The 26,017-nt window shown below is 54.7% G+C and overlaps 1 protein-coding gene across 1 annotated transcript in view; it reads left to right on the plus strand.

Annotated features, from left to right (window-relative positions):
• The window catches only part of LOC140111548 (hepatocyte growth factor-like protein), a gene marked incomplete at its 3' end in the record, with an annotated part of 47,828 nt that extends 21,964 nt beyond the window's left edge, over window positions 1-25,864 (plus strand). The window contains exons 4-18 of the mRNA XM_072132394.1: window positions 10,977-11,089; window positions 11,198-11,312; window positions 11,410-11,546; window positions 13,370-13,490; window positions 14,109-14,227; window positions 15,387-15,555; window positions 15,635-15,765; window positions 15,849-15,948; window positions 16,057-16,181; window positions 18,437-18,469; window positions 24,933-25,044; window positions 25,114-25,191; window positions 25,266-25,412; window positions 25,530-25,636; window positions 25,702-25,864. Of these exons, the coding sequence (XP_071988495.1) occupies window positions 10,977-11,089; window positions 11,198-11,312; window positions 11,410-11,546; window positions 13,370-13,490; window positions 14,109-14,227; window positions 15,387-15,555; window positions 15,635-15,765; window positions 15,849-15,948; window positions 16,057-16,181; window positions 18,437-18,469; window positions 24,933-25,044; window positions 25,114-25,191; window positions 25,266-25,412; window positions 25,530-25,636; window positions 25,702-25,864 (1,770 nt within the window). The remainder of the gene's footprint in view (window positions 1-10,976; window positions 11,090-11,197; window positions 11,313-11,409; window positions 11,547-13,369; window positions 13,491-14,108; window positions 14,228-15,386; window positions 15,556-15,634; window positions 15,766-15,848; window positions 15,949-16,056; window positions 16,182-18,436; window positions 18,470-24,932; window positions 25,045-25,113; window positions 25,192-25,265; window positions 25,413-25,529; window positions 25,637-25,701) is intronic.
• Between the last annotated feature and the right edge of the window lie 153 nt (window positions 25,865-26,017).

Consider the following 26,017-nt stretch of genomic DNA (forward strand, 5'->3'; position numbering starts at 1 on the left):
CTGCATCCTGTAAGGACATTAGGTGTAACCTGTGTGGTGAGCTCGGTCACCCTTTCAGCCGTTGTCCTCGCTCCTTTGCCAATGCGGTTGTGACCCCAGTGGAGGAGAGCCATGAGGTTGCTTCTGCTGGGGAAGGTACCAGCAGAGGTGGAGGAGCTGAGGGGCCTGTGAAGAAAAGTAAGAAGAAGTCACCTTCTCAGTTGAGGCGGCTTGAAGCCAGACAAAAAGGGAGAGAACTGGGGAAGCCTCAGGTTGCTGGGGTGACCCTGGGTCCTTCCTCAGAGGCTGGTCTTGCTACTGAGGCCCTGAGGGATGATGAGTTGGATGAGGAGGTCAGGAGGATGGAGCGCGAGAAAGGTGCCATGTCCTCCACGTCCTCCCAGTATGAGAGTATGGATGAGGATAACAGGATTTGGCTAGAAAATAAGCGCAAGCAGAAAAAGAAAAAGCGCGGCGTATCTAAGGTACCTAAGGAAGGGAAAACTTCCTCCCCTCTGGTTGAGCTTTCCAACCGGTTCCTCACCCTCGATGAGATCGCCTCCTCGGAAGGAGAGGCTGAGGGTGGGGTTCTGGAGGTGGCGGCGGAGCAGCCTGCAGGGGGCGCCGAGTCTCTATCCTCTGGGGAAGCTGGGTCCTCAGAGTGGGAGACTGACTCAGAGTCAGGAGACAAGGACGAAGGAGAGGGTGGTCCGGGTGGGTCCTTGGGGTCCAATAATAACATGGACACCTCAATTTCATTAAAAAGAAGTTGCCCTAAATCTGATGGGAAAAAAGAAAAGGGATCATCGTCAGAGGAGAGTCGGGGGAGGGGAAGCAATAAGAAAAAAGCTGTTTAACTCAATCACTCATGATGGCGGCACCCACTCCGTTGACTCTGGCGTCCATTAATGTCGCCAGCATTAAGTTTGATGCGGCTAGATTTGCGGCCTTTGATTTTCTCGGCCGCGTTGAAGCCGACATTTTATTTTTGCAGGAGACCAGGCTGCCAGATTTGGCGGCCGTGTTTAAAGCTAAGAGGGAATGGAGACACGGGCCTTCCTATTGGTCTCTTGCGGCCGAGCCGTATAGCGGAGTGGCGGTCCTCTTTACCGCACCGGTAGAATGCCGACGAGTTATTGAGTTAGAAATGGGGAGGTGCCTGATCCTGGATGTCCTCATGAAGGGACAAGAACTTCGCCTAATTAACATCTATGGTCCCCAGTCCAAGTGGGACAGGAAGTGTCTCTTTATGAGGATCAAGCCCTACCTTTTTACAAGTCGGCAGGTGGTCTTTGGAGGGGACTTCAATGCTGTCACGAGGTCCCAGGATAGGGGAGGTTCCAGAGACAAGCTGACTTATGATAGCGTCGCTCTTAATAGCATAGCCAGTGAGGCTCGCCTGGTGGATGTCCACATCCGGCACACCCCAGGCCACGCGGGGTTCACCTATTATAGGGGTAGCTGCAGGTCTAGAATAGACAGGTTTTATTTAAAGGAGGAAGCCATTTCTTCAGCAGTGTCCGTTGTTGAGGTGGAGTTCTCCGACCACTGTCTAATTTTGTTTTTTCTGAATGTTACAGAGACCCCCCGGATGGGAAGAGGCTACTGGAAGCTCAATTCGTCTCTCCTGGAGGAAGCGGAGATAAGACAATCCTTTGAGGACTTTCTTCAGAGCCAGGTACCTTTGCTGGGCCTTTGTAGCAGTAAGTCAGAGTGGTGGGAGATGCTCAAGAAAAGGGTGGCGAGATTCTTCCGCCAGCTCTCGAGCCTCAGGAGCCTGGACAGGTACCGCCTGTATCAGGGCCTGAGGAGGAAACTCGAGCATCTCGTCTCGACTGGAGGTAGTCGTGAGGACATCTCCAGAGTGAAATCCTTGCTGAAGAGGTGTCAGTACGATAGACACGGGAAATACCGCTCGCCCGACCCTTACAGAAACTGCAAGATGTCAGTGAATGGTAAAGTTGTCACAGGACTGGTTGACAGTACGGGATCCCTGAAAAGGTCCAGATCAGGGATTCTGGAGGTCGTCAGATCCTTCTACTCGCACCTCTTGGGCAGGAAGGATCTAGATCGGGATGTGATGTCGGCTTTCCTGGCTGAAACTGTCCCTGAGCCAGGAGTAGACCCCTCTCTTGATGTTTTGACAGAGATGATCAGGGAAGAGGAAGTCAGCCGGGCGATTGAAGGGCTCGCCCTCAAGAAATCGCCAGGTCCGGATGGCTTAACATCTGAGTTTTATAAGACCTTTAAGGACGCCTTGGTTCCCCTCTTGACTGAGGTATTCAATGAGTGTCTTTCCTCGGGCGCTCTGCCGAAGTCAATGAGGAGGTCTGCCCTGATCATCCTGTCAAAGGGTAAGGACCGATCTCGTATTGAGAACTGGCGTCCCATAGCGCTTCTCAATACGGACAGAAAGGTTTTGGCAAAGGTGCTGTTTAATCGGCTGGTGCAGTTTGCGCCCCGGCTCCTTTCGGGGACCCAGCACTGCTCTGTTCCAGGCCGCAGTACATTTAGTGCTGTGCTTTGTGTCTGGGAGGCAGTGGAGCAGGGCAGGGCTGGTAACTGGAAGGGGTACTTGCTGTCCTTGGATCAGGCAAAAGTGTTTGATCGGGTTGACCACGAGTACCTCTGGTCTGTCCTTCTGAGGTATGGCCTGCCGGGGGAGTTTGTCAATTGGCTAAAGGTTTTGTACGCAGGGGCAGAGAGTTTCCCGCTTGTGAACGGTTGGATTGGCCGCTCTTTTGAGGTCGGGTCTGGTGTTCGCCAGGGTTGTCCTCTGAGCCCACTATTATACGTGTTCGCGATTGACCCATTCCTTAGGAGGGTTGATCGTGGGCCGTTGGTGGGAGTCGGGATGGATCGGGCAGCACCGGAAGCCACTCTAAGGGTGGTAGCATATGCTGATGATGTCACCGTTTTTGTGTCCTCGAGAGGGGAGGCGCAATGGGTGATGTCAGAGGTTGACCGCTACTCAGAGGCTTCTGGGTCCAAGATCAACCGGGATAAGTGTGAGAGTCTCTGGCTGGGAGAGGGGGATCCAGGCTTTGATCTCCCGGACACTCTTCCAGGGCCCCAAGACTCTGCCAAAGTTCTCGGCATCGAATTTGGCCAGGGGGATTACCCCATGCAAAACTGGGATGGCAGGCTTAAGATCGCCGCCCAGAAGGTGGACCAGTGGAAGGGTTGGTCTTTGACCCTCAGAGAAAGGGTGAACTTGATTAAAACTTACCTGCTCCCATTGCTGATTTATCTGGGCAGTGTGTGCATGTTGCCAGAACCCCTCTGGACTCGGGTCTACAGTCTGTTCTTCCAGCTGTTATGGGGGAATAGGCTGAACCTAATCAAGAGGGAGGTTACTTACCGCACGAGGAGACAAGGAGGGTTGTGTATGGTCAACCCTGTGGTGTTCCTAGTGAATACCTTTCTTAAGATCAATGTAGCAAACCTCTGGAAAGAGAGGGCTCCTCCGTGGGTATGCTCCTGTAGGGGATTGGCTCCTCCGTGGGTATACTCCTGCAGGGGATGGGCTCCTCCGTGGGTATACTCCTGCAGGGGATGGGCTCCTCCGTGGGTATACTCCTGCAGGGGATGGGCTCCTCCGTGGGTATACTCCTGCAGGGGATGGGCTCCTCCGTGGGTATACTCCTGCAGGGGATGGGCTCCTCCGTGGGTATACTCCTGCAGGGGATGGGCTCCTCTGTGGGTATACTCCTGTAGGGGATGGGCTCCTCTGTGGGTATACTCCTGCAGGGGATGGTTTCGGCCTTTCTTCCAGGAATGGGAGACAGGAGGGCGAGTGAAGGATCTCCGTACACCACATGGGCATCTTCCGGCTTACGCTACCCCGGTTCTGAAGGTAATTCGCCGGTGGGGTCTGGGAATGTGGGAGATCAGGACCTTGTCGAGGAAACTCCTTGACAAAAGGGTTCTGTTGACCCATTTCCAGAAGCCTCTGGCCCTCAGGGATTGCCCAAGTCGGGATCTGGGGGTGGGTTTAGGTCTTTTGAATTCCATCAGGATCCCCTTGAAGTTTTGGGACGTGACTTGGCGCTGTTTCCATGGAAAGCTGTGTGTGAGGGACAATCTGAAGTGTAGGAGCTCTGAGGAAAGGGGTTGTCCCCGGGAGGAGTGCGGTGGCCTGCTGGAGAGCATGGACCACTTCCTGCTTCAGTGCCCCTTTAACACAGAGGTGTACAACCGGGTGGGCGCTTCCATCCATTGGCCCGGGTTGGCCGGTCTCTCCTATGCGGAGTGGGCCTATGGAGCATTCAGAGGCCTGGGTGGCCGGGACCGCTGCACGTTATTCCTAGTTAGCCTAGTGGTCAGGTACCACACGTGGAACGCACGGTGTTTAGTGTCGACGCAGCGTAAAATCCTCCCGGTGGATGAGGTGGTTAGGAACATTCTGGGTGACCTGGTGAAGGTGCGCTCTCTGGAGTATGAGGGGCTGGGCACGGGGAGGGCCTCTCTCCTTAGTGTCCCTTAGTCTGTCCTCTCCCTCCTGGTGAAGGTGCGCTCTCTGGAGTATGAGAGGCTGGGCACGGGGAGGGCCTCTCTCCTTAGTGTCCCTTAGTCTGTCCTCTCCCTCCTGGTGAAGGTGCGCTCTCTGGAGTATGAGAGGCGGGGCACGGGGAGGGCCTCTCTCCTTAGTGTCCCTTAGTCTGTCCTCTCCCTCCTGGTGAAGGTGCGCTCTCTGGAGTATGAGAGGCTGGGCACGGGGAGGGCCTCTCTCCTTAGTGCCCCTTAGTCTGTCCTCTCCCTCCTGGTGAAGGTGCGCTCTCTGGAGTATGAGAGGCTGGGCACGGGGAGGGCCTCTCTCCTTAGTGTCCCTTAGTCTGTCCTCTCCCCTCCTGGTGAAGGTGCGCTCTCTGGAGTATGAGAGGCTGGGCACGGGGAGGGCCTCTCTCCTTAGTGTCCCTTAGTCTGTCCTCTCCCTCCTGGTGAAGGTGCGCTCTCTGGAGTATGAGAGGCTGGGCACGGGGAGGGCCTCTCTCCTTTGGAGGGGGTTCTCCTTTAGTGTCCCTTAGTCTGTCCTCTCCCCTCCTGGTGAAGGTGCGCTCTCTGGAGTATGAGAGGCTGGGCACGGGGAGGGCCTCTCTCCTTTAGTGTCCCTTAGTCTGTCATCTCCTCTCCTGGTGTTGGGCTGATGCTGACACTGTAGATTTTTGTTTTGTATCTGAGGTTATAGTGATGTTGGGGCTTGCAGGCGCCGAACCTGGGCTTTATGTGGTTGGTTTGTTATGTTGATATGTTTAATGTGTTTGTATTTTGTGTACAGTGTGTATTTATGTAGTTATAGTTCTTGTGTGTATATAGGTTGGTTGGTTTTGGGGTGTTGGTGTTAGGGTGTTAGGTTGGGAGGGGGGTGGACGGGATTTGGACTGTACGATCCTGGGCACTGGTCTGGACTATATAGCGCGGACTTTGGACGTTAGACCAGTGTCTGGGTGGGAGGGTGATGGGCGTGGGATTTAGTTAGTTTATATTTAATGTTTTTATTTCCTGTTTGTCTTTTTTTTTGCTGTGTATTCTTTAGTTATTTATGGAAAAAAAAAAAAAAAAAAAATTATTATAAAAAATTATATATAAAAAAAAAAAAAAAAATTAGGTGGTGGGACTGGGTGAAGGTTTTGTTTTATAATGCTGATTGTGTGGTGTGTGTGTGGCTGGGCCAGGAGATTTTCGTAAGTCTCTTTTAGTTTGTATTATTGTTTTGTTTTGCCAGAAGTTATGGCTTTATTTATGTTTATTGTTGTAATGTTTTTCATTTTTATATATAAAATAAAAGATTTACAGGATGTAACTCAGGATCAGTACGGGATAAGTAATGTCATGTATGTACACAGTGACTGCACCAGCAGCAGAATAGTGAGTGCAGCTCTGGGGTATAATACAGGATGTAACTCAGGATCAGTACAGGATAAGTAATGTCATGTATGTACACAGTGACTGCACCAGCAGCAGAATAGTGAGTGCAGCTCTGGGGTATAATACAGGATGTAACTCAGGATCAGTACAGGATAAGTAATGTCATGTATGTACAGTGACTGCACCAGCAGCAGAATAGTGAGTGCAGCTCTGGGGTATAATACAGGATGTAACTCAGGATCAGTACAGGATAAGTAATGTCATGTATGTACAGTGACTGCACCAGCAGCAGAATAGTGAGTGCAGGTCTGGAGTATAATACAGGATGTAACTCAGGATCAGTACAGGATAAGTAATGTCATGTATGTACACAGTGACTGCACCAGCAGCAGAATAGTGAGTGCAGCTCTGGGGTATAATACAGGATGTAACTCAGGATCAGTACAGGATAAGTAATGTCATGTATGTACACAGTGACTGCACCAGCAGCAGAATAGTGAGTGCAGCTCTGGGGTATAATACAGGATGTAACTCAGGATCAGTACAGGATAAGTAATGTCATGTATGTACACAGTGACTGCAGCAGCAGCAGAATAGTGAGTGCAGCTCTGGAGTATAATACAGGATGTAACTCAGGATCAGTACAGGATAAGTAATGTCATGTATGTACACAGTGACTGCACCAGCAGCAGAATAGTGAGTGCAGCTCTGGGGTATAATACAGGATGTAACTCAGGATCAGTACAGGATAAGTAATGTCATGTATGTACACAGTGACTGCACCAGCAGCAGAATAGTGAGTGCAGCTCTGGGGTATAATACAGGATGTAACTCAGGATCAGTACAGGATAAGTAATGTCATGTATGTACACAGTGACTGCACCAGCAGCAGAATAGTGAGTGCAGCTCTGGGGTATAATACAGGATGTAACTCAGGATCAGTACAGGATAAGTAATGTCATGTATGTACAGTGACTGCACCAGCAGCAGAATAGTGAGTGCAGCTCTGGGGTATAATACAGGATGTAACTCAGGATCAGTACAGGATAAGTAATGTCATGTATGTACAGTGACTGCACCAGCAGCAGAATAGTGAGTGCAGCTCTGGGGTATAATACAGGATGTAACTCAGGATCAGTACAGGATAAGTAATGTCATGTATGTACACAGTGACTGCACCAGCAGCAGAATAGTGAGTGCAGCTCTGGAGTATAATACAGGATGTAACTCAGGATCAGTACAGGATAAGTAATGTCATGTATGTACACAGTGACTGCACCAGCAGCAGAATAGTGAGTGCAGCTCTGGGGTATAATACAGGATGTAACTCAGGATCAGTACAGGATAAGTAATGTCATGTATGTACACAGTGACTGCACCAGCAGCAGAATAGTGAGTGCAGCTCTGGGGTATAATACAGGATGTAACTCAGGATCAGTACAGGATAAGTAATGTCATGTATGTACACAGTGACTGCAGCAGCAGCAGAATAGTGAGTGCAGCTCTGGAGTATAATACAGGATGTAACTCAGGATCAGTACAGGATAAGTAATGTCATGTATGTACACAGTGACTGCACCAGCAGCAGAATAGTGAGTGCAGCTCTGGGGTATAATACAGGATGTAACTCAGGATCAGTACAGGATAAGTAATGTCATGTATGTACACAGTGACTGCACCAGCAGCAGAATAGTGAGTGCAGCTCTGGGGTATAATACAGGATGTAACTCAGGATCAGTACAGGATAAGTAATGTCATGTATGTACACAGTGACTGCACCAGCAGCAGAATAGTGAGTGCAGCTCTGGAGTATAATACAGGATGTAACTCAGGATCAGTACAGGATAAGTAATGTCATGTATGTACAGTGACTGCACCAGCAGCAGAATAGTGAGTGCAGGTCTGGAGTATAATACAGGATGTAACTCAGGATCAGTACAGGATAAGTAATGTCATGTATGTACACAGTGACTGCACCAGCAGCAGAATAGTGAGTGCAGCTCTGGGGTATAATACAGGATGTAACTCAGGATCAGTACAGGATAAGTAATGTCATGTATGTACACAGTGACTGCACCAGCAGCAGAATAGTGAGTGCAGCTCTGGGGTATAATACAGGATGTAACTCAGGATCAGTACAGGATAAGTAATGTCATGTATGTACAGTGACTGCACCAGCAGCAGAATAGTGAGTGCAGCTCTGGAGTATAATACAGGATGTAACTCAGAATCAGTACAGGATAAGTAATGTCATGTATGTACAGTGACTGCACCAGCAGCAGAATAGTGAGTGCAGCTCTGGGGTATAATACAGGATGTAACTCAGGATCAGTACAGGATAAGTAATGTCATGTATGTACACAGTGACTGCACCAGCAGCAGAATAGTGAGTGCAGCTCTGGGGTATAATACAGGATGTAACTCAGGATCAGTACAGGATAAGTAATGTCATGTATGTACACAGTGACTGCACCAGCAGCAGAATAGTGAGTGCAGCTCTGGGGTATAATACAGGATGTAACTCAGGATCAGTACAGGATAAGTAATGTCATGTATGTACACAGTGACTGCACCAGCAGCAGAATAGTGAGTGCAGCTCTGGGGTATAATACAGGATGTAACTCAGGATCAGTACAGGATAAGTAATGTCATGTATGTACACAGTGACTGCACCAGCAGCAGAATAGTGAGTGCAGCTCTGGGGTATAATACAGGATGTAACTCAGGATCAGTACAGGATAAGTAATGTCATGTATGTACACAGTGACTGCACCAGCAGCAGAATAGTGAGTGCAGCTCTGGGGTATAATACAGGATGTAACTCAGGATCAGTACAGGATAAGTAATGTCATGTATGTACACAGTGACTGCACCAGCAGCAGAATAGTGAGTGCAGCTCTGGGGTATAATACAGGATGTAACTCAGGATCAGTACAGGATAAGTAATGTCATGTATGTACACAGTGACTGCACCAGCAGCAGAATAGTGAGTGCAGCTCTGGGGTATAATACAGGATGTAACTCAGGATCAGTACAGGATAAGTAATGTCATGTATGTACACAGTGACTGCACCAGCAGCAGAATAGTGAGTGCAGCTCTGGAGTATAATACAGGATGTAACTCAGGATCAGTACAGGATAAGTAATGTCATGTATGTACACAGTGACTGCACCAGCAGCAGAATAGTGAGTGCAGCTCTGGGGTATAATACAGGATGTAACTCAGGATCAGTACAGGATAAGTAATGTCATGTATGTACACAGTGACTGCACCAGCAGCAGAATAGTGAGTGCAGCTCTGGGATATAATACAGGATGTAACTCAGGATCAGTACAGGATAAGTAATGTCATGTATGTACACAGTGACTGCACCAGCAGCAGAATAGTGAGTGCAGCTCTGGGATATAATACAGGATGTAACTCAGGATCAGTACAGGATAAGTAATGTCATGTATGTACACAGTGACTGCACCAGCAGCAGAATAGTGAGTGCAGCTCTGGGGTATAATACAGGATGTAACTCAGGATCAGTACAGGATAAGTAATGTCATGTATGTACACAGTGACTGCACCAGCAGCAGAATAGTGAGTGCAGCTCTGGGGTATAATACAGGATGTAACTCAGGATCAGTACAGGATAAGTAATGTCATGTATGTACACAGTGACTGCACCAGCAGCAGAATAGTGAGTGCAGCTCTGGAGTATAATACAGGATGTAACTCAGGATCAGTACAGGATAAGTAATGTCATGTATGTACACAGTGACTGCACCAGCAGCAGAATAGTGAGTGCAGCTCTGGGGTATAATACAGGATGTAACTAAGGAGCAGTACAGGATAAGTAATGTCATGTATGTACACAGTGACTGCACCAGCAGCAGAATAGTGAGTGCAGCTCTGGGGTATAATACAGGATGTAACTCAGGATCAGTACAGGATAAGTAATGTCATGTATGTACACAGTGACTGCACCAGCAGCAGAATAGTGAGTGCAGCTCTGGGGTATAATACAGGATGTAACTCAGGATCAGTACAGGATAAGTAATGTCATGTATGTACACAGTGACTGCACCAGCAGCAGAATAGTGAGTGCAGCTCTGGGGTATAATACAGGATGTAACTCAGGATCAGTACAGGATAAGTAATGTGATGTATGTACACAGTGACTGCACCAGCAGCAGAATAGTGAGTGCAGCTCTGGAGTATAATACAGGATGTAACTCAGGATCAGTACAGGATAAGGAATGTCATGTATGTACACAGTGACTGCACCAGCAGCAGAATAGTGAGTGCAGCTCTGGAGTATAATACAGGATGTAACTCAGGATCAGTACAGGATAAGTAATGTCATGTATGTACACAGTGACTGCACCAGCAGCAGAATAGTGAGTGCAGCTCTGGAGTATAATACAGGATGTAACTCAGGATCAGTACAGGATAAGTAATGTCATGTATGTACACAGTGACTGCACCAGCAGCAGAATAGTGAGTGCAGCTCTGGGGTATAATACAGGATGTAACTCAGGATCAGTACAGGATAAGTAATGTCATGTATGTACACAGTGACTGCACCAGCAGCAGAATAGTGAGTGCAGCTCTGGAGTATAATACAGGATGTAACTCAGGATCAGTACAGGATAAGTAATGTCATGTATGTACACAGTGACTGCACCAGCAGCAGAATAGTGAGTGCAGCTCTGGAGTATAATACAGGATGTAACTCAGGATCAGTACAGGATAAGTAATGTCATGTATGTACACAGTGACTGCACCAGCAGCAGAATAGTGAGTGCAGCTCTGGGGTATAATACAGGATGTAACTCAGGATCAGTACAGGATAAGTAATGTCATGTATGTACACAGTGACTGCACCAGCAGCAGGATAGTGAGTGCAGCTCTGGAGTATAATACAGGATGTAACTCAGGATCAGTACAGGATAAGTAATGTCATGTATGTACAGTGACTGCACCAGCAGCAGAATAGTGAGTGCAGCTCTGGAGTATAATACAGGATGTAACTCAGGATCAGTACAGGATAAGTAATGTCATGTATGTACACAGTGACTGCACCAGCAGCAGAATAGTGAGTGCAGCTCTGGAGGATAATGCTGGATGTTGATGTGTTTAGGTCCTTTGATTATAACCTGAGGTCTCTGAGCTGTCGGCTTCTCCCGTGGACACAGAATTCTGGTCAGGTTATTCTGCAGAAAAATATCAATTATGACGTTTACCAAAAGAAAGGTAAGCCCCGCCCATTATTGGCGTCTAGCAAAATGACAGTGCTACCCCCTCTGCAGCCCCGCCCCCCTTTTCCTGCAGATTATTGCCTTTTCTCTTGGCTCTCCCCAGATTATGTCCGTGACTGTATCGTGGGTGACGGGTCGTCTTATCGCGGGACCGTGTCCAAGACCAACAGAGGGAAGACGTGTCAGCAGTGGAGGCTGAAGTTCCCCCATGACCACAAGTAAGTCCACCCCTCCCTCCCCCATGGTGGCCCTTGTGATGTCATCTAAGTTGTGACATCATCTTACAGCGATGTCATGTGACTTTCTTCCATGCAGATATTTCCCAACTGCTCAGAATGGGTTGGATGAGAATTATTGCCGTAACCCGGACCGTGACCCCAGCGGCCCCTGGTGCTACACCACCGATAAGAGCGTGCGCCACCAAGTGTGCGGCATCAAGAAGTGCGAGGAGGGTGAGTCACCACTAGTGATCACATGAATGCATAGGAAGCCATATACCGGAGGCCCCCCCCCTCCTCCTCCTCCCTGTAGCTGCAGCGTTGCATGCTCTGATGTCTGCGGCTGGTTGCAGGGCGTCCTCCTCTTCCCGGTAGCTGCAGCGTTGCATGCTCTGATGTCTGCGGCTGGTTGCAGGACATCCTCCTCTTCCCGGTAGCTGCAGCGTTGCATGCTCTGATGTCTGCGGCTGGTTGCAGGGCGTCCTCCTCTTCCCGGTAGCTGCAGCGTTGCATGTTCTGATGTCTGCAGCTGGTTGCAGGACGTCCTCCTCCTCCCTGTAGCTGCAGTGTTGCATGTTCTGAGGTCTGCGGCTGGTTGCAGGACGTCCTCCTCTTCCCGGTAGCTGCAGCGTTGCATGCTCTGATGTCTGCGGCTGGTTGCAGGACGTCCTCCTCTTCCCGGTAGCTGCAGCGTTGCATGCTCTGATGTCTGCGGCTGGTTGCAGGACGTCCTCCTCTTCCCGGTAGCTGCAGCGTTGCATGTTCTGATGTCTGCGGCTGGTTGCAGGACGTCCTCCTCTTCCCGGTAGCTGTAGCGTTGCATGTTCTGATGTCTGCGGCTGGTTGCAGGGCGTCCTCCTCTTCCCGGTAGCTGCAGCGTTGCATGTTCTGATGTCTGCGGCTGGTTGCAGGACGTCCTCCTCTTCCCGGTAGCTGTAGCGTTGCATGTTCTGATGTCTGCGGCTGGTTGCAGGGCGTCCTCCTCCTCCCGGTAGCTGCAGCGTTGCATGCTCTGATGTCTGCGGCTGGTTGCAGGGCGTCCTCCTCTTCCCGGTAGCTGCAGCGTTGCATGCTCTGATGTCTGCGGCTGGTTGCAGGACGTCCTCCTCTTCCCGGTAGCTGCAGCGTTGCATGTTCTGATGTCTGCGGCTGGTTGCAGGACGTCCTCCTCTTCCCGGTAGCTGCAGCGTTGCATGCTCTGATGTCTGCGGCTGGTTGCAGGACGTCCTCCTCTTCCCGGTAGCTGCAGCGTTGCATGCTCTGATGTCTGCGGCTGGTTGCAGGACGTCCTCCTCTTCCCGGTAGCTGCAGCGTTGCATGCTCTGATGTCTGCGGCTGGTTGCAGGACGTCCTCCTCTTCCCGGTAGCTGCAGCGTTGCATGTTCTGATGTCTGCGGCTGGTTGCAGGACGTCCTCCTCTTCCCGGTAGCTGCAGCGTTGCATGCTCTGATGTCTGCGGCTGGTTGCAGGACGTCCTCCTCTTCCCGGTAGCTGCAGCGTTGCATGCTCTGATGTCTGCGGCTGGTTGCAGGACGTCCTCCTCTTCCCGGTAGCTGCAGCGTTGCATGCTCTGATGTCTGCGGCTGGTTGCAGGACGTCCTACTCTTCCCGGTAGCTGCAGCGTTGCATGTTCTGATGTCTGCGCTGGTTGCAGGACGTCCTCCTCTTCCCGGTAGCTGCAGCGTTGCATGTTCTGATGTCTGCGGCTGGTTGCAGGGCGTCCTCCTCCTCCCGGTAGCTGCAGCGTTGCATGCTCTGATGTCTGCGGCTGGTTGCAGGGCGTCCTCCTCTTCCCGGTAGCTGCAGCGTTGCATGCTCTGATGTCTGCGGCTGGTTGCAGGACGTCCTCCTCTTCCCGGTAGCTGCAGCGTTGCATGCTCTGATGTCTGCGGCTGGTTGCAGGACGTCCTCCTCTTCCCGGTAGCTGCAGTGTTGCATGCTCTGATGTCTGCGGCTGGTTGCAGGACGTCCTCCTCCTCCCTGTAGCTGCAGCGTTGCATGCTCTGATGTCTGCGGCTGGTTGCAGGACTTCCCCGTGTATCTTCTGTCTCCTGCAGATTTCTGCCTGAATTGCAATGGAGAGGATTATCGGGGATCCCTGGATCGCACGGAGTCGGGCAGAGAGTGCCAGCGCTGGGACCAGCAGAGCCCCCACCCCCACCCCTACAGCCCGGACAAGTAAGTGGCTGCCTCAGGGGCTCCATGCAGGGTGTGACTGGGGGGGGCACCTCATGATATGGTGCCAGCCGGAAGGGTCAATGGCCACGTACACATCACATGACCCTCCGGCTGCCGCCAAATTATGGTCCGGAATCTGCGGCTCATGAGGGGAAAGATGAGAAGTTTCTCTTTACTTATCAGGAAAGCAAAGCCACAAACATGAGGTAAGTGGCCACTGGGCTGGAGAGTGTCTAGCACTATATAGGTAGGTTATACCATGCAGAGGGTATATAGCGCCACGCAGAGGGTATATTGCGCCACGCAGCGGGTATATAGCGCCACGCAGCGGGTATATAGCGCCACGCCGAGGGTATATAGCGCCACGCGGAGGGTATATAGCGCCACGCAGAGGGTATATAGCGCCACGCAGCGGGTATATAGCGCCACGCAGCGGGTATATAGCGCCACGCAGCGGGTATGTAGCGTCACGCAGCGGGTATGTAGCGCCACGCAGAGGGTATGTAGCGCCACGCAGAGGGTATATAGCGCCACGCAGAGGGTATATAGCGCCACGCAGAGTGTATATAGCCGCGTGGTCCTATGCTCAGCCCATATAGTGGCCTCTTACTGCTGCAGGTATCCGGACAAGCACCTGGATGATAATTACTGCCGGAACCCAGACAGTTCGGAGCGGCCCTGGTGCTACAGCACCGACCCCAGCGTGGAGCGAGAGTTCTGCAGCATCACTAAATGCAGTAAGTCAATTGGGGGCAGTGGGGTGCATGTATGGGGGGTATATAGGGGGTGGAGCTCGTATATAGGGGCGTGGAGCTAGTATATAGTCGGTGTATGTAGGGGTGGAGCTGGTATATAGGGGGTGGAGCTCATATATAGGGGGTGTATATAGGGGGTGGAGCTGGTATATATAGGGGGGTGGAGCTGGTATATATAGGGGGTTGGAGCTGGTATATAGGGGGTGGAGCTGGTATATTTATGGCGTGTATATAGGGGGTGGAGCTGGTATATATAGGGGGTTGGAGCTGGTATATAGTGGGTCGAGTTGGTATATATAGGGGGTGTATATAGGGGTGGAGCTGGTATATATAGGGGGTTGGAGCTGGTATATAGTGGGTCGAGTTGGTATATATAGGGGGTGTATATAGGGGGTGGAGCTGGTATATATAGGGGGTGGAGCTGGTATATATAGGCGGTGTATATAGGGGGTGGAGCTGGTATATATAGGGGTGGAGCTGGTATATATAGGGGGTGTATATAGGGGGTGGAGCTGGTATATATAGGCGGTGTATATAGGGGGTGGAGCTGGTATATATATAGGGGGTGTATATAGGGGGTGTATATAGGGGGTGTATATAGGGGGTGGAGCTGGTATATATAGGCGGTGTATATAGGGGGTGGAGCTGGTATATATAGGGGTGGAGCTGGTATATATATAGGGGGTGTATATAGGGGGTGTATATAGGGGGTGGAGCTGGTATATATAGGGGGTGCATATAGGGGGTGTATATAGGGGGTGGAGCTGGTATATATAGGGGGTGTATATAGGGGGTGGAGCTGGTATATATAGGCGGTGTATATAGGGGGTGGAGCTGGTGTATATAGGGGGGTGGAGCTGGTGTATATAGGGGGTGGAGCTGGTGTATTTAGGGGGTGGAGCTGGTGTATATAGGGGGGTGGAGCTGGTGTATATAGGGGGGTGGAGCTGGTGTATATAGGGGGGTGGAGCTGGTGTATATAGGGGGGTGGAGCTGGTGTATATAGGGGGGTGGAGCTGGTGTATATAGGGGGGTGGAGCTGGTGTATATAGGGGGTGGAGCTGGCATATATAGGGGGTGGAGCTGTTCTCTGCTGATGTCCCGGTGTCTCCCCCCCTTTGCTTTCCTCCGTCTGGTGAAGCAGAGAAGCAGCGCCTGTCGGGTGTCGCGGTCGCCAGTAGCTGTTTCTCCGGTAAAGGGGAGGGTTACCGCGGTAAAGCGGCGACGACCACCTCCGGGATTCCCTGCCAGCGATGGGACGCTCAGACGCCACACAAGCATCGCTTCCTACCCGAGAAATACCCCTGCAAGTGAGTGGTGGGCAATACAGGGCACTACAACTCCCAGCAGGCAGCCCGGTGACTCCGCCTCCTCTGTGCTTCCTTGTAGGGCACTGGAGGAGAATTACTGCCGGAATCCGGACGGATCAGAAGCCCCCTGGTGCTTCACCACAGACCCCCGCATGAGAATGGCGTACTGCTTCCAGATCCGCCGCTGCCCGGACGATGTGCCCGACACAGGTGAGAGGTCAGCGGCGCCACCACTGCCGGCAGTCACTGAATAGACACAGCTGGGGCTCTGCTGCAGTGTCCTCTGCTTTCAGGTTGTTTCTCCGGTAATGGCGAGACGTATAATGGAAGCGCCAACAAGACGAGGAAGGGGATCCCGTGCCGCCCCTGGAAGGAGATGTCCAATGAGCTCCCGTAAGTTACGCGCCCCCCCCCCCCCGCGCGTCCTGCGCCCCCACGCGTCCTGCGCCCCCACGCCCTGCGGACCGGTCACACACTGAGCGTCAGCTCTTCTCTCCACAGATTTCCTGCAAGCGACTCCTTGAAGGAAAACTACTGCCGCAACCCTGACGGCGACAGCCACGGCCCCTGGTGCTACACCAAGGACCCCACAACACCCTTCGACTACTGCGCTGTCACACCTTGCGGTAAGGACGAATGATCTACTACTCCAGTCACATCCAGAGCTGTACTCACTGGACTGGAGCCCGGACGCGTGGGTGCAGCTCTGTGGGTGACTGGAGCCCGGACGCGTGGCTGCAGCTCTGTGGGTGACTGGAGAAGAGGACGCGTGGCTGCAGATCTGTGGGTGACTGGAGCCCGGACGCGTGGCTGCAGCTCTGTGGGTGACTGGAGCCCGGCGCCTGGGTGCAGCTCTGTGGGTGACTGGAGCCCGGCGCCTGGGTGCAGCTCTGTGGGTGACTGGAGCCCGGACGCGTGGCTGCAGATCTGTGGGTGACTGGAGCCCGGACGCGTGGCTGCAGATCTGTGGGTGACTGGAGCCCGGACGCGTGGCTGCAGCTCTGTGGGTGACTGGAGCCCGGACGCGTGGCTGCAGCTCTGTGGGTGACTTGAGATGAGGACGCGTGGCTGCAGATCTGTGGGTGACTGGAGCCCGGACGCGTGGCTGCAGATCTGTGGGTGACTGGAGCCCGGACGCGTGGCTGCAGCTCTGTGGGTGACTGGAACCCGGACGCGTGGCTGCAGCTCTGTGGGTGACTGGAGCCCGGACGCGTGGCTGCAGCTCTGTGGGTGACTGGAGCCCGGACGCGTGGCTGCAGCTCTGTGGGTGACTGGAGCCCGGACGCGTGGCTGCAGCTCTGTGGGTGACTGGAGCCCGGACGCGTGGCTGCAGCTCTGTGGGTGACTGGAGCCCGGACGCATGGCTGCAGCTCTGTGGGTGACTGGAGCCCGGACGCGTGGCTGCAGCTCTGTGGGTGACTGGAGCCCGGCGCCTGGGTGCAGCTCTGTGGGTGACTGGAGCCCGGACGCGTGGCTGCAGCTCTGTGGGTGACTGGAGCCCGGACGCGTGGGTGCAGCTCTGTGGGTGACTGGAGCCCGGACGCGTGGCTGTAGCTCTGTGGGTGACTGGAGCCCGGACGCGTGGCTGCAGCTCTGTGGGTGACTGGAACCCGGACGCGTGGCTGCAGCTCTGTGGGTGACTGGAGCCCGGACGCGTGGCTGCAGCTCTGTGGGTGACTGGAACCCGGCGCCTGGGTGCAGCTCTGTGGGTGACTGGAGCCCGGACGCGTGGCTGCAGCTCTGTGGGTGACTGGAGCCCGGACGCGTGGCTGCAGCTCTGTGGGTGACTGGAGCCCGGACGCGTGGCTGCAGCTCTGTGGGTGACTGGAGCCCGGACGCGTGGCTGCAGCTCTGTGGGTGACTGGAGCCCGGACGCGTGGCTGCAGCTCTGTGGGTGACTGGAGCCCGGACGCGTGGCTGCAGCTCTGTGGGTGACTGGAGCCCGGACGCGTGGCTGCAGCTCTGTGGGTGACTGGAGCCCGGACGCGTGGCTGCAGCTCTGTGGGTGACTGGAGCCCGGACGCGTGGCCGCAGCTCTGTGGGTGACTGGAGCCCGGCGCCTGGGTGCAGCTCTGTGGGTGACTGGAGCCCGGACGCGTGGCCGCAGCTCTGTGGGTGATTGGAGAAGAGGACGCGTGGCTGCAGATCTGTGGGTGACTGGAGCTCGAGCACGTGGCCGCAGCTCTGTGGGTGACTGGAGGCCGAGGTTGATAACGGTCCTTGCTGCAGCCGGTGGGTTGGTTGGAGCCTTCCTTGTCCTGGAGGGATATCTCTAGTAGGAGCCCACGTGGCTCTGCTGCTTGGACAATACGGTGGCAGGAAAGATCACAAATAGTCGGCCGGAGGTGTAGTAGGTGTCAATACCACATCCGTGCAGTAGGTGGCAGCACAGGACAGCTGTTAGATAGATGCCATAGCAGGGCATCTCCAGAAAGGGAACCCGTCATCAGACTCCATAATCCGCTAGCAGTAACTGTGCCCAGCAGCTGCACGGCCTCCGCTGATGGCATCAGACAGAAATAAAGTCAAGGAGGCGGAGACTGTAACACTAAAGCCAAGCTCCTCCCCTCCTCCGCCTCACTAACCACATCTCCTGCAGTCCGTAGCACAATATCAGCGTTACAAGCTCCGCCTCCTTGACTGTATACAAGCAATTTACATGTCACCTCACAGTGGATTTTCTAGATGATTCCGGGTCATGATGGAAACAAAACTGCCGGACCGGACGCTAGCGGTGGATTATTAATCATGGCTGACGTCTATAGGTCCAGACCCCCCATAGTGGTCATGTGTATCAGATGTGTGAGCGCAGCTCTGGGGGTGACTGCAGCGCACCATGGACCTGCACGCCTCTATTTACTTTGTGTCTCTGATTCCTCAGATGGAGAAAACCCAATCAGCATTAAAGAAGCCGGTAAGCTCCGCCCCTCTCATAACCGCCATAGCCCCTCCTCTCATAGCTGTAGCCACACCCTCTTATAGCCTCCCTATGTCATTGCCCCTCCCCTCCTGTAGCCACCCCTCTTATAGCCTCCCTATGTCATTGCCCCTCCCCTCCTGTAGCCACACCCTCTTATAGCCTCCCTATGTCATTGCCCCACCCCTCCTGTAGCCACACCCTCTTATAGCCTCCCTGTGTCATTGCCCCAGCCCTCCTGTAGCCACCCCTCTTATAGCCTCCCTATGTCATTGCCCCTCCCCTCCTGTAGCCACCCCTCTTATAGCCTCCCTATGTCATTGCCCCTCCCCTCCTGTAGCCACCCCTCTTATAGCCTCCCTATGTCATTGCCCCACCCCTCCTGTAGCCACACCCTCTTATAGCCTCCCTGTGTCATTGCCCCAGCCCTCCTGTAGCCACCCCTCTTATAGCCTCCCTATGTCATTGCCACACCCCTCCTGTAGCCACACCCTCTTATAGCCTCCCTGTGTCATTGCCCCTCCCCTCCTGTAGCCACACCCTCTTATAGCCTCCCTATGTCATTGCCACACCCCTCCTGTAGCCACACCCTCTTATAGCCTCCCTGTGTCATTGCCCCTCCCCTCCTGTAGCCACACCCTCTTATAGCCTCCCTGTGTCATTGCCCCTCCCCTCCTGTAGCCACACCCTCTTATAGCCTCCGTGTCATTGCCCCTCCCCTCCTGTAGCCACACCCTCTTATAGCCTCCCTATGTCATTGCCACACCCCTCCTGTAGCCACCCCTCTTATAGCCTCCCTGTCATTGCCCCTCCCCTCCTGTAGCCACCCCTCTTATAGCCTCCCTATGTCATTGCCCCTCCCCTCCTGTAGCCACCCCTCTTATAGCCTCCCTATGTCATTGCCCCTCCCCTCCTGTAGCCACACCCTCTTATAGCCTCCCTGTGTCATTGCCCCTCCCCTCCTGTAGCCACACCCTCTTATAGCCTCCCTATGTCATTGCCCCACCCCTCCTGTAGCCACACCCTCTTATAGCCTCCCTGTCATTGTCCCTCCCCTCCTGTAGCCACCCCTCTTATAGCCTCCCTATGTCATTGCCCCTCCCCTCCTGTAGCCACCCCTCTTATAGCCTCCCTATGTCATTGCCCCTCCTCTCCTGTAGCCACCCCTCTTATAGCCTCCCTGTGTCATTGCCCCTCCCCTCCTGTAGCCACACCCTCTTATAGCCTCCCTGTGTCATTGCCCCTCCTCTCCTGTAGCCACACCCTCTTATAGCCTCCCTATGTCATTGCCCCTCCCCTCCTGTAGCCACCCCTCTTATAGCCTCCCTATGTCATTGCCCCTCCCCTCCTGTAGCCACCCCTCTTATAGCCTCCCTGTGTCATTGCCCCTCCCCTCCTGTAGCCACCCCTCTTATAGCCTCCCTATGTCATTGCCCCTCCCCTCCTGTAGCCACACCCTCTTATAGCCTCCCTATGTCATTGCCCCTCCTCTCCTGTAGCCACACCCTCTTATAGCCTCCCTATGTCATTGCCCCTCCCCTCCTGTAGCCACCCCTCTTATAGCCTCCCTGTGTCATTGCCCCTCCCCTCCTGTAGCCACCCCTCTTATAGCCTCCCTATGTCATTGCCCCTCCCCTCCTGTAGCCACACCCTCTTATAGCCTCCCTATGTCATTGCCCCTCCCCTCCTGTAGCCACCCCTCTTATAGCCTCCCTATGTCATTGCCCCTCCCCTCCTGTAGCCACCCCTCTTATAGCCTCCCTGTGTCATTGCCCCACCCCTCCTGTAGCCACCCCTCTTATAGCCTCCCTATGTCATTGCCCCTCCCCTCCTGTAGCCACACCCTCTTATAGCCTCCCTATGTCATTGCCCCTCCCCTCCTGTAGCCACACCCTCTTATAGCCTCCCTATGTCATTGCCCCTCCCCTCCTGTAGCCACACCCTCTTATAGCCTCCCTGTGTCATTGCCCCTCCCCTCCTGTAGCCACACCCTCTTATAGCCTCCCTGTCATTGTCCCTCCCCTCCTGTAGCCACCCCTCTTATAGCCTCCCTATGTCATTGCCCCTCCCCTCCTGTAGCCACACCCTCTTATAGCCTCCCTATGTCATTGCCCCTCCCCTCCTGTAGCCACCCCTCTTATAGCCTCCCTATGTCATTGCCCCACCCCTCCTGTAGCCACACCCTCTTATAGCCTCCCTATGTCATTGCCCCTCCCCTCCTGTAGCCACCCCTCTTATAGCCTCCCTGTGTCATTGCCCCACCCCTCCTGTAGCCACCCCTCTTATAGCCTCCCTATGTCATTGCCCCTCCCCTCCTGTAGCCACCCCTCTTATAGCCTCCCTATGTCATTGCCCCACCCCTCCTGTAGCCACACCCTTATAGCCTCCCTGTCATTGCCCCTCCCCTCCTGTAGCCACACCCTTATAGCCTCCCTGTGTCATTGCCCCACCCCTCCTGTAGCCACACCCTCTTATATCCTCCCTATGTCATTGCCCCTCCCCTCCTGTAGCCACCCCTCTTATAGCCTCCCTATGTCATTGCCACACCCCTCCTGTAGCCACCCCTCTTATAGCCTCCCTGTCATTGCCCCTCCCCTCCTGTAGCCACACCCTCTTATAGCCTCCCTATGTCATTGCCCCACCCCTCCTGTAGCCACCCCTCTTATAGCCTCCCTATGTCATTGCCCCTCCCCTCCTGTAGCCACCCCTCTTATAGCCTCCCTATGTCATTGCCCCTCCCCTCCTGTAGCCACCCCTCTTATAGCCTCCCTGTCATTGCCCCTCCCCTCCTGTAGCCACCCCTCTTATAGCCTCCCTGTCATTGCCCCTCCCCTCCTGTAGCCACCCCTCTTATAGCCTCCCTATGTCATTGCCCCTCCCCTCCTGTAGCCACCCCTCTTATAGCCTCCCTGTCATTGCCCCTCCCCTCCTGTAGCCACCCCTCTTATAGCCTCCCTGTCATTGCCCCTCCCCTCCTGTAGCCACCCCTCTTATAGCCTCCCTATGTCATTGCCCCTCCCCTCCTGTAGCCACACCCTCTTATAGCCTCCCTGTGTCATTGCCCCTCCCCTCCTGTAGCCACCCCTCTTATAGCCTCCCTATGTCATTGCCCCTCCCCTCCTGTAGCCACCCCTCTTATAGCCTCCCTATGTCATTGCCCCTCCCCTCCTGTAGCCACCCCTCTTATAGCCTCCCTATGTCATTGCCCCTCCCCTCCTGTAGCCACCCCTCTTATAGCCTCCCTGTCATTGCCCCTCCCCTCCTGTAGCCACCCCTCTTATAGCCTCTGTGTCATTGCCCCTCCCCTCCTGTAGCCACCCCTCTTATAGCCTCCCTGTCATTGCCCCTCCCCTCCTGTAGCCACCCCTCTTATAGCCTCCCTATGTCATTGCCACACCCCTCCTGTAGCCACCCCTCATAGCCTCCCTGTCATTGCCCCTCCCCTCCTGTAGCCACACCCTCTTATAGCCTCCCTATGTCATTGCCCCACCCCTCCTGTAGCCACCCCTCATAGCCTCCCTGTCATTGCCCCTCCCCTCCTGTAGCCACCCCTCTTATAGCCTCCCTATGTCATTGCCACACCCCTCCTGTAGCCACCCCTCTTATAGCCTCCCTATGTCATTGCCCCTCCCCTCCTGTAGCCACCCCTCTTATAGCCTCCCTATGTCATTGCCACACCCCTCCTGTAGCCACCCCTCTTATAGCCTCCCTATGTCATTGCCCCTCCCCTCCTGTAGCCACCCCTCTTATAGCCTCCCTATGTCATTGTCCCTCCCCTCCTGTAGCCACCCCTCTTATAGCCTCCCTATGTCATTGCCACACCCCTCCTGTAGCCACCCCTCTTATAGCCTCCCTATGTCATTGCCCCTCCCCTCCTGTAGCCACCCCTCTTATAGCCTCCCTATGTCATTGCCACACCCCTCCTGTAGCCACACCCTCTTATAGCCTCCCTATGTCATTGCCACACCCCTCCTGTAGCCACACCCTCTTATAGCCTCCCTATGTCATTGCCACACCCCTCCTGTAGCCACCCCTCTTATAGCCTCCCTATGTCATTGCCACACCCCTCCTGTAGCCACCCCTCTTATAGCCTCCCTGTGTCATTGCCCCTCCCCTCCTGTAGCCACCCCTCTTATAGCCTCCCTGTGTCATTGCCCCACCCCTCCTGTAGCCACCCCTCTTATAGCCTCCCTGTCATTGCCCCACCCCTCCTGTAGCCACCCCTCTTATAGCCTCCCTATGTCATTGCCCCTCCCCTCCTGTAGCCACACCCTTATAGCCTCCCTATGTCATTGCCCCTCCCCTCCTGTAGCCACCCCTCTTATAGCCTCCCTATGTCATTGCCCCTCCCCTCCTGTAGCCACACCCTCTTATAGCCTCCCTGTCATTGCCCCTCCCCTCCTGTAGCCACACCCTCTTATAGCCTCTGTGTCATTGCCCCTCCCCTCCTGTAGCCACACCCTCTTATAGCCTCTGTGTCATTGCCCCTCCCCTCCTGTAGCCACCCCTCTTATAGGCTCCCTATGTCATTGCCCCTCCTCTCCTGTAGCCACACCCTCTTATAGCCTCCCTATGTCATTGCCCCTCCTCTCCTGTAGCCACACCCTCTTATAGCCTCCCTATGTCATTGCCACACCCCTCCTGTAGCCACACCCTCTTATAGCCTCCCTATGTCATTGCCACACCCCTCCTGTAGCCACACCCTCTTATAGCCTCCCTGTCATTGCCCCTCCCCTCCTGTAGCCACACCCTCTTATAGCCTCCCTATGTCATTGCCACACCCCTCCTGTAGGCACCCCTCTTATAGCCTCCCTGTGTCATTGCCCCACCCCTCCTGTAGCCACACCCTCTTATAGCCTCCCTGTGTCATTGCCCCACCCCTCCTGTAGCCACACCCTCTTATAGCCTCCCTGTCATTGCCCCTCCCCTCCTGTAGCCACACCCTCTTATAGCCTCCCTATGTCATTGCCCCACCCCTCCTGTAGCCACACCCTCTTATAGCCTCCCTATGTCATTGCCCCACCCCTCCTGTAGCCACACCCTCTTATAGCCTCCCTATGTCATTGCCACACCCCTCCTGTAGCCACCCCTCTTATAGCCTCCCTATGTCATTGCCCCTCCCCTCCTGTAGCCACACCCTCTTATAGCCTCCCTATGTCATTGCCCCTCCCCTCCTGTAGCCACCCCTCTTATAGCCTCCCTATGTCATTGCCCCACCCCTCCTGTAGCCACCCCTCTTATAGCCTCCGTGTCATTGCCCCACCCCTCCTGTAGCCACCCCTCTTATAGCCTCCCTATGTCATTGCCCCTCCCCTCCTGTAGCCACCCCTCTTATAGCCTCCCTATGTCATTGCCCCTCCCCTCCTGTAGCCACCCCTCTTATAGCCTCCCTATGTCATTGCCACACCCCTCCTGTAGCCACACCCTCTTATAGCCTCCCTATGTCATTGCCACACCCCTCCTGTAGCCACCCCTCTTATAGCCTCCCTGTGTCATTGCCCCTCCCCTCCTGTAGCCACCCCTCTTATAGCCTCCCTGTGTCATTGCCCCACCCCTCCTGTAGCCACCCCTCTTATAGCCTCCCTATGTCATTGCCCCTCCCCTCCTGTAGCCACACCCTTATAGCCTCCCTATGTCATTGCCCCTCCCCTCCTGTAGCCACCCCTCTTATAGCCTCCCTATGTCATTGCCCCTCCCCTCCTGTAGCCACACCCTCTTATAGCCTCCCTGTCATTGCCCCTCCCCTCCTGTAGCCACCCCTCTTATAGCCTCCCTGTCATTGCCCCACCCCTCCTGTAGCCACCCCTCTTATAGCCTCCCTATGTCATTGCCCCTCCCCTCCTGTAGCCACCCCTCTTATAGCCTCCCTATGTCATTGCCCCTCCCCTCCTGTAGCCACCCCTCTTATAGCCTCCCTATGTCATTGCCCCTCCCCTCCTGTAGCCACCCCTCTTATAGCCTCCCTATGTCATTGCCCCTCCCCTCCTGTAGCCACACCCTCTTATAGCCTCCCTGTCATTGCCCCTCCCCTCCTGTAGCCACACCCTCTTATAGCCTCCGTGTCATTGCCCCTCCCCTCCTGTAGCCACACCCTCTTATAGCCTCCCTATGTCATTGCCCCTCCCCTCCTGTAGCCACACCCTCTTATAGCCTCCCTGTGTCATTGCCCCACCCCTCCTGTAGCCACACCCTTATAGCCTCCCTGTCATTGCCCCTCCCCTCCTGTAGCCACCCCTCTTATAGCCTCCCTATGTCATTGCCCCTCCCCTCCTGTAGCCACACCCTCTTATAGCCTCCCTATGTCATTGCCCCTCCCCTCCTGTAGCCACACCCTCTTATAGCCTCCCTATGTCATTGCCCCTCCCCTCCTGTAGCCACACCCTCTTATAGCCTCCCTATGTCATTGCCCCACCCCTCCTGTAGCCCCTCCCCCTTTCTCATGGTGTCGCCATCTTTACAGAAAAAATTGCCTTTGATTCGTGCGGTAAAAGGCAGGACCGGAGCGCGGTGAAGGGGCGCATGGTGGGCGGGGTCCCAGGAAACTCGCCCTGGACCGTCAGCTTACGTAACAGGTAAACCCCGGGCCCCGGGCGCAGCTCTAACCCTGGAGGAGCTGGCTGAGCGTCTCTTGTGCTCCGCAGGGAGGGCGATCACTTCTGCGGAGGGTCCCTGGTGAAGGAGGACTGGGTGATCAGCGCCCGGCAGTGCTTCTCCTCCTGGTAAGTGCCCGGGGGGCGGAGCTTATACAATGTCCTGGATGATTGGGCTCAGCCTGTCGGTCTCTCCTCTGCAGCGACGCCGACCTCTCTGGGTATCGGGCCATGGTGGGCACGCTCTTCACCAATCCAAGGGCCAATGACCCCGACATGCAGTCTGTGGCCCTCAGCAACATCATGTGTGGCCCCTCGGGCTCCAGCCTGGTCATGCTGAAGCTGGAGAGGTGAGGAGTCCTGGGACCTCCCCCGCGGGGGGTAGGGGTGGAGCCACTAGATGCTGGGCAGGAAGTGATGTCAGAGTGGGCGTGGCCATGCTGACCCCTTGCCTTGTGGTTTTCCAGGCCGGTGACCCTGAACTCCCGCGTGGCCCTCATCTGCCTCCCTCCTGAGCGCTACATCGTCCCCCCAGAGACCAAGTGTGAGATTGCAGGCTGGGGAGACACGCGGGGTAAGTAGTGACCCCGGTGACCCTGGGCTGCAGGTCACATGGCACTGACCCCTCCCCCTCTGTAGGTAGTGGACACGAGGGCGTCCTGAAGGTGCTGAACCTGCACGTGATCAGCAACGACGAATGCAACACGTACAGCAAGAGCAAGAAACTGGCGCAGGAGCAGGAGATCTGCACCCGGCCCGTGCAGGTGGAGCAGGGGGCCTGCGAGGTGCGTGACCCCGACAAGTACCCCCCCTCCCCAGCACCTCCTCCCCAGCACCTCCTCCCACTCCTCCTCCACAGCACCTCCTCCCCCACCTCACCAGCACTTCCCCCACTCCCCAGCACCTCCCCCACTCCCCCTCCCCAGCACCTCCCCCACTCCCCCTCCTCAGCACC

The sequence above is a fragment of the Engystomops pustulosus genome, unplaced genomic scaffold, assembly GCF_040894005.1.
Source record: "Engystomops pustulosus unplaced genomic scaffold, aEngPut4.maternal MAT_SCAFFOLD_491, whole genome shotgun sequence".
Taxonomy (NCBI): domain Eukaryota; kingdom Metazoa; phylum Chordata; class Amphibia; order Anura; family Leptodactylidae; genus Engystomops; species Engystomops pustulosus.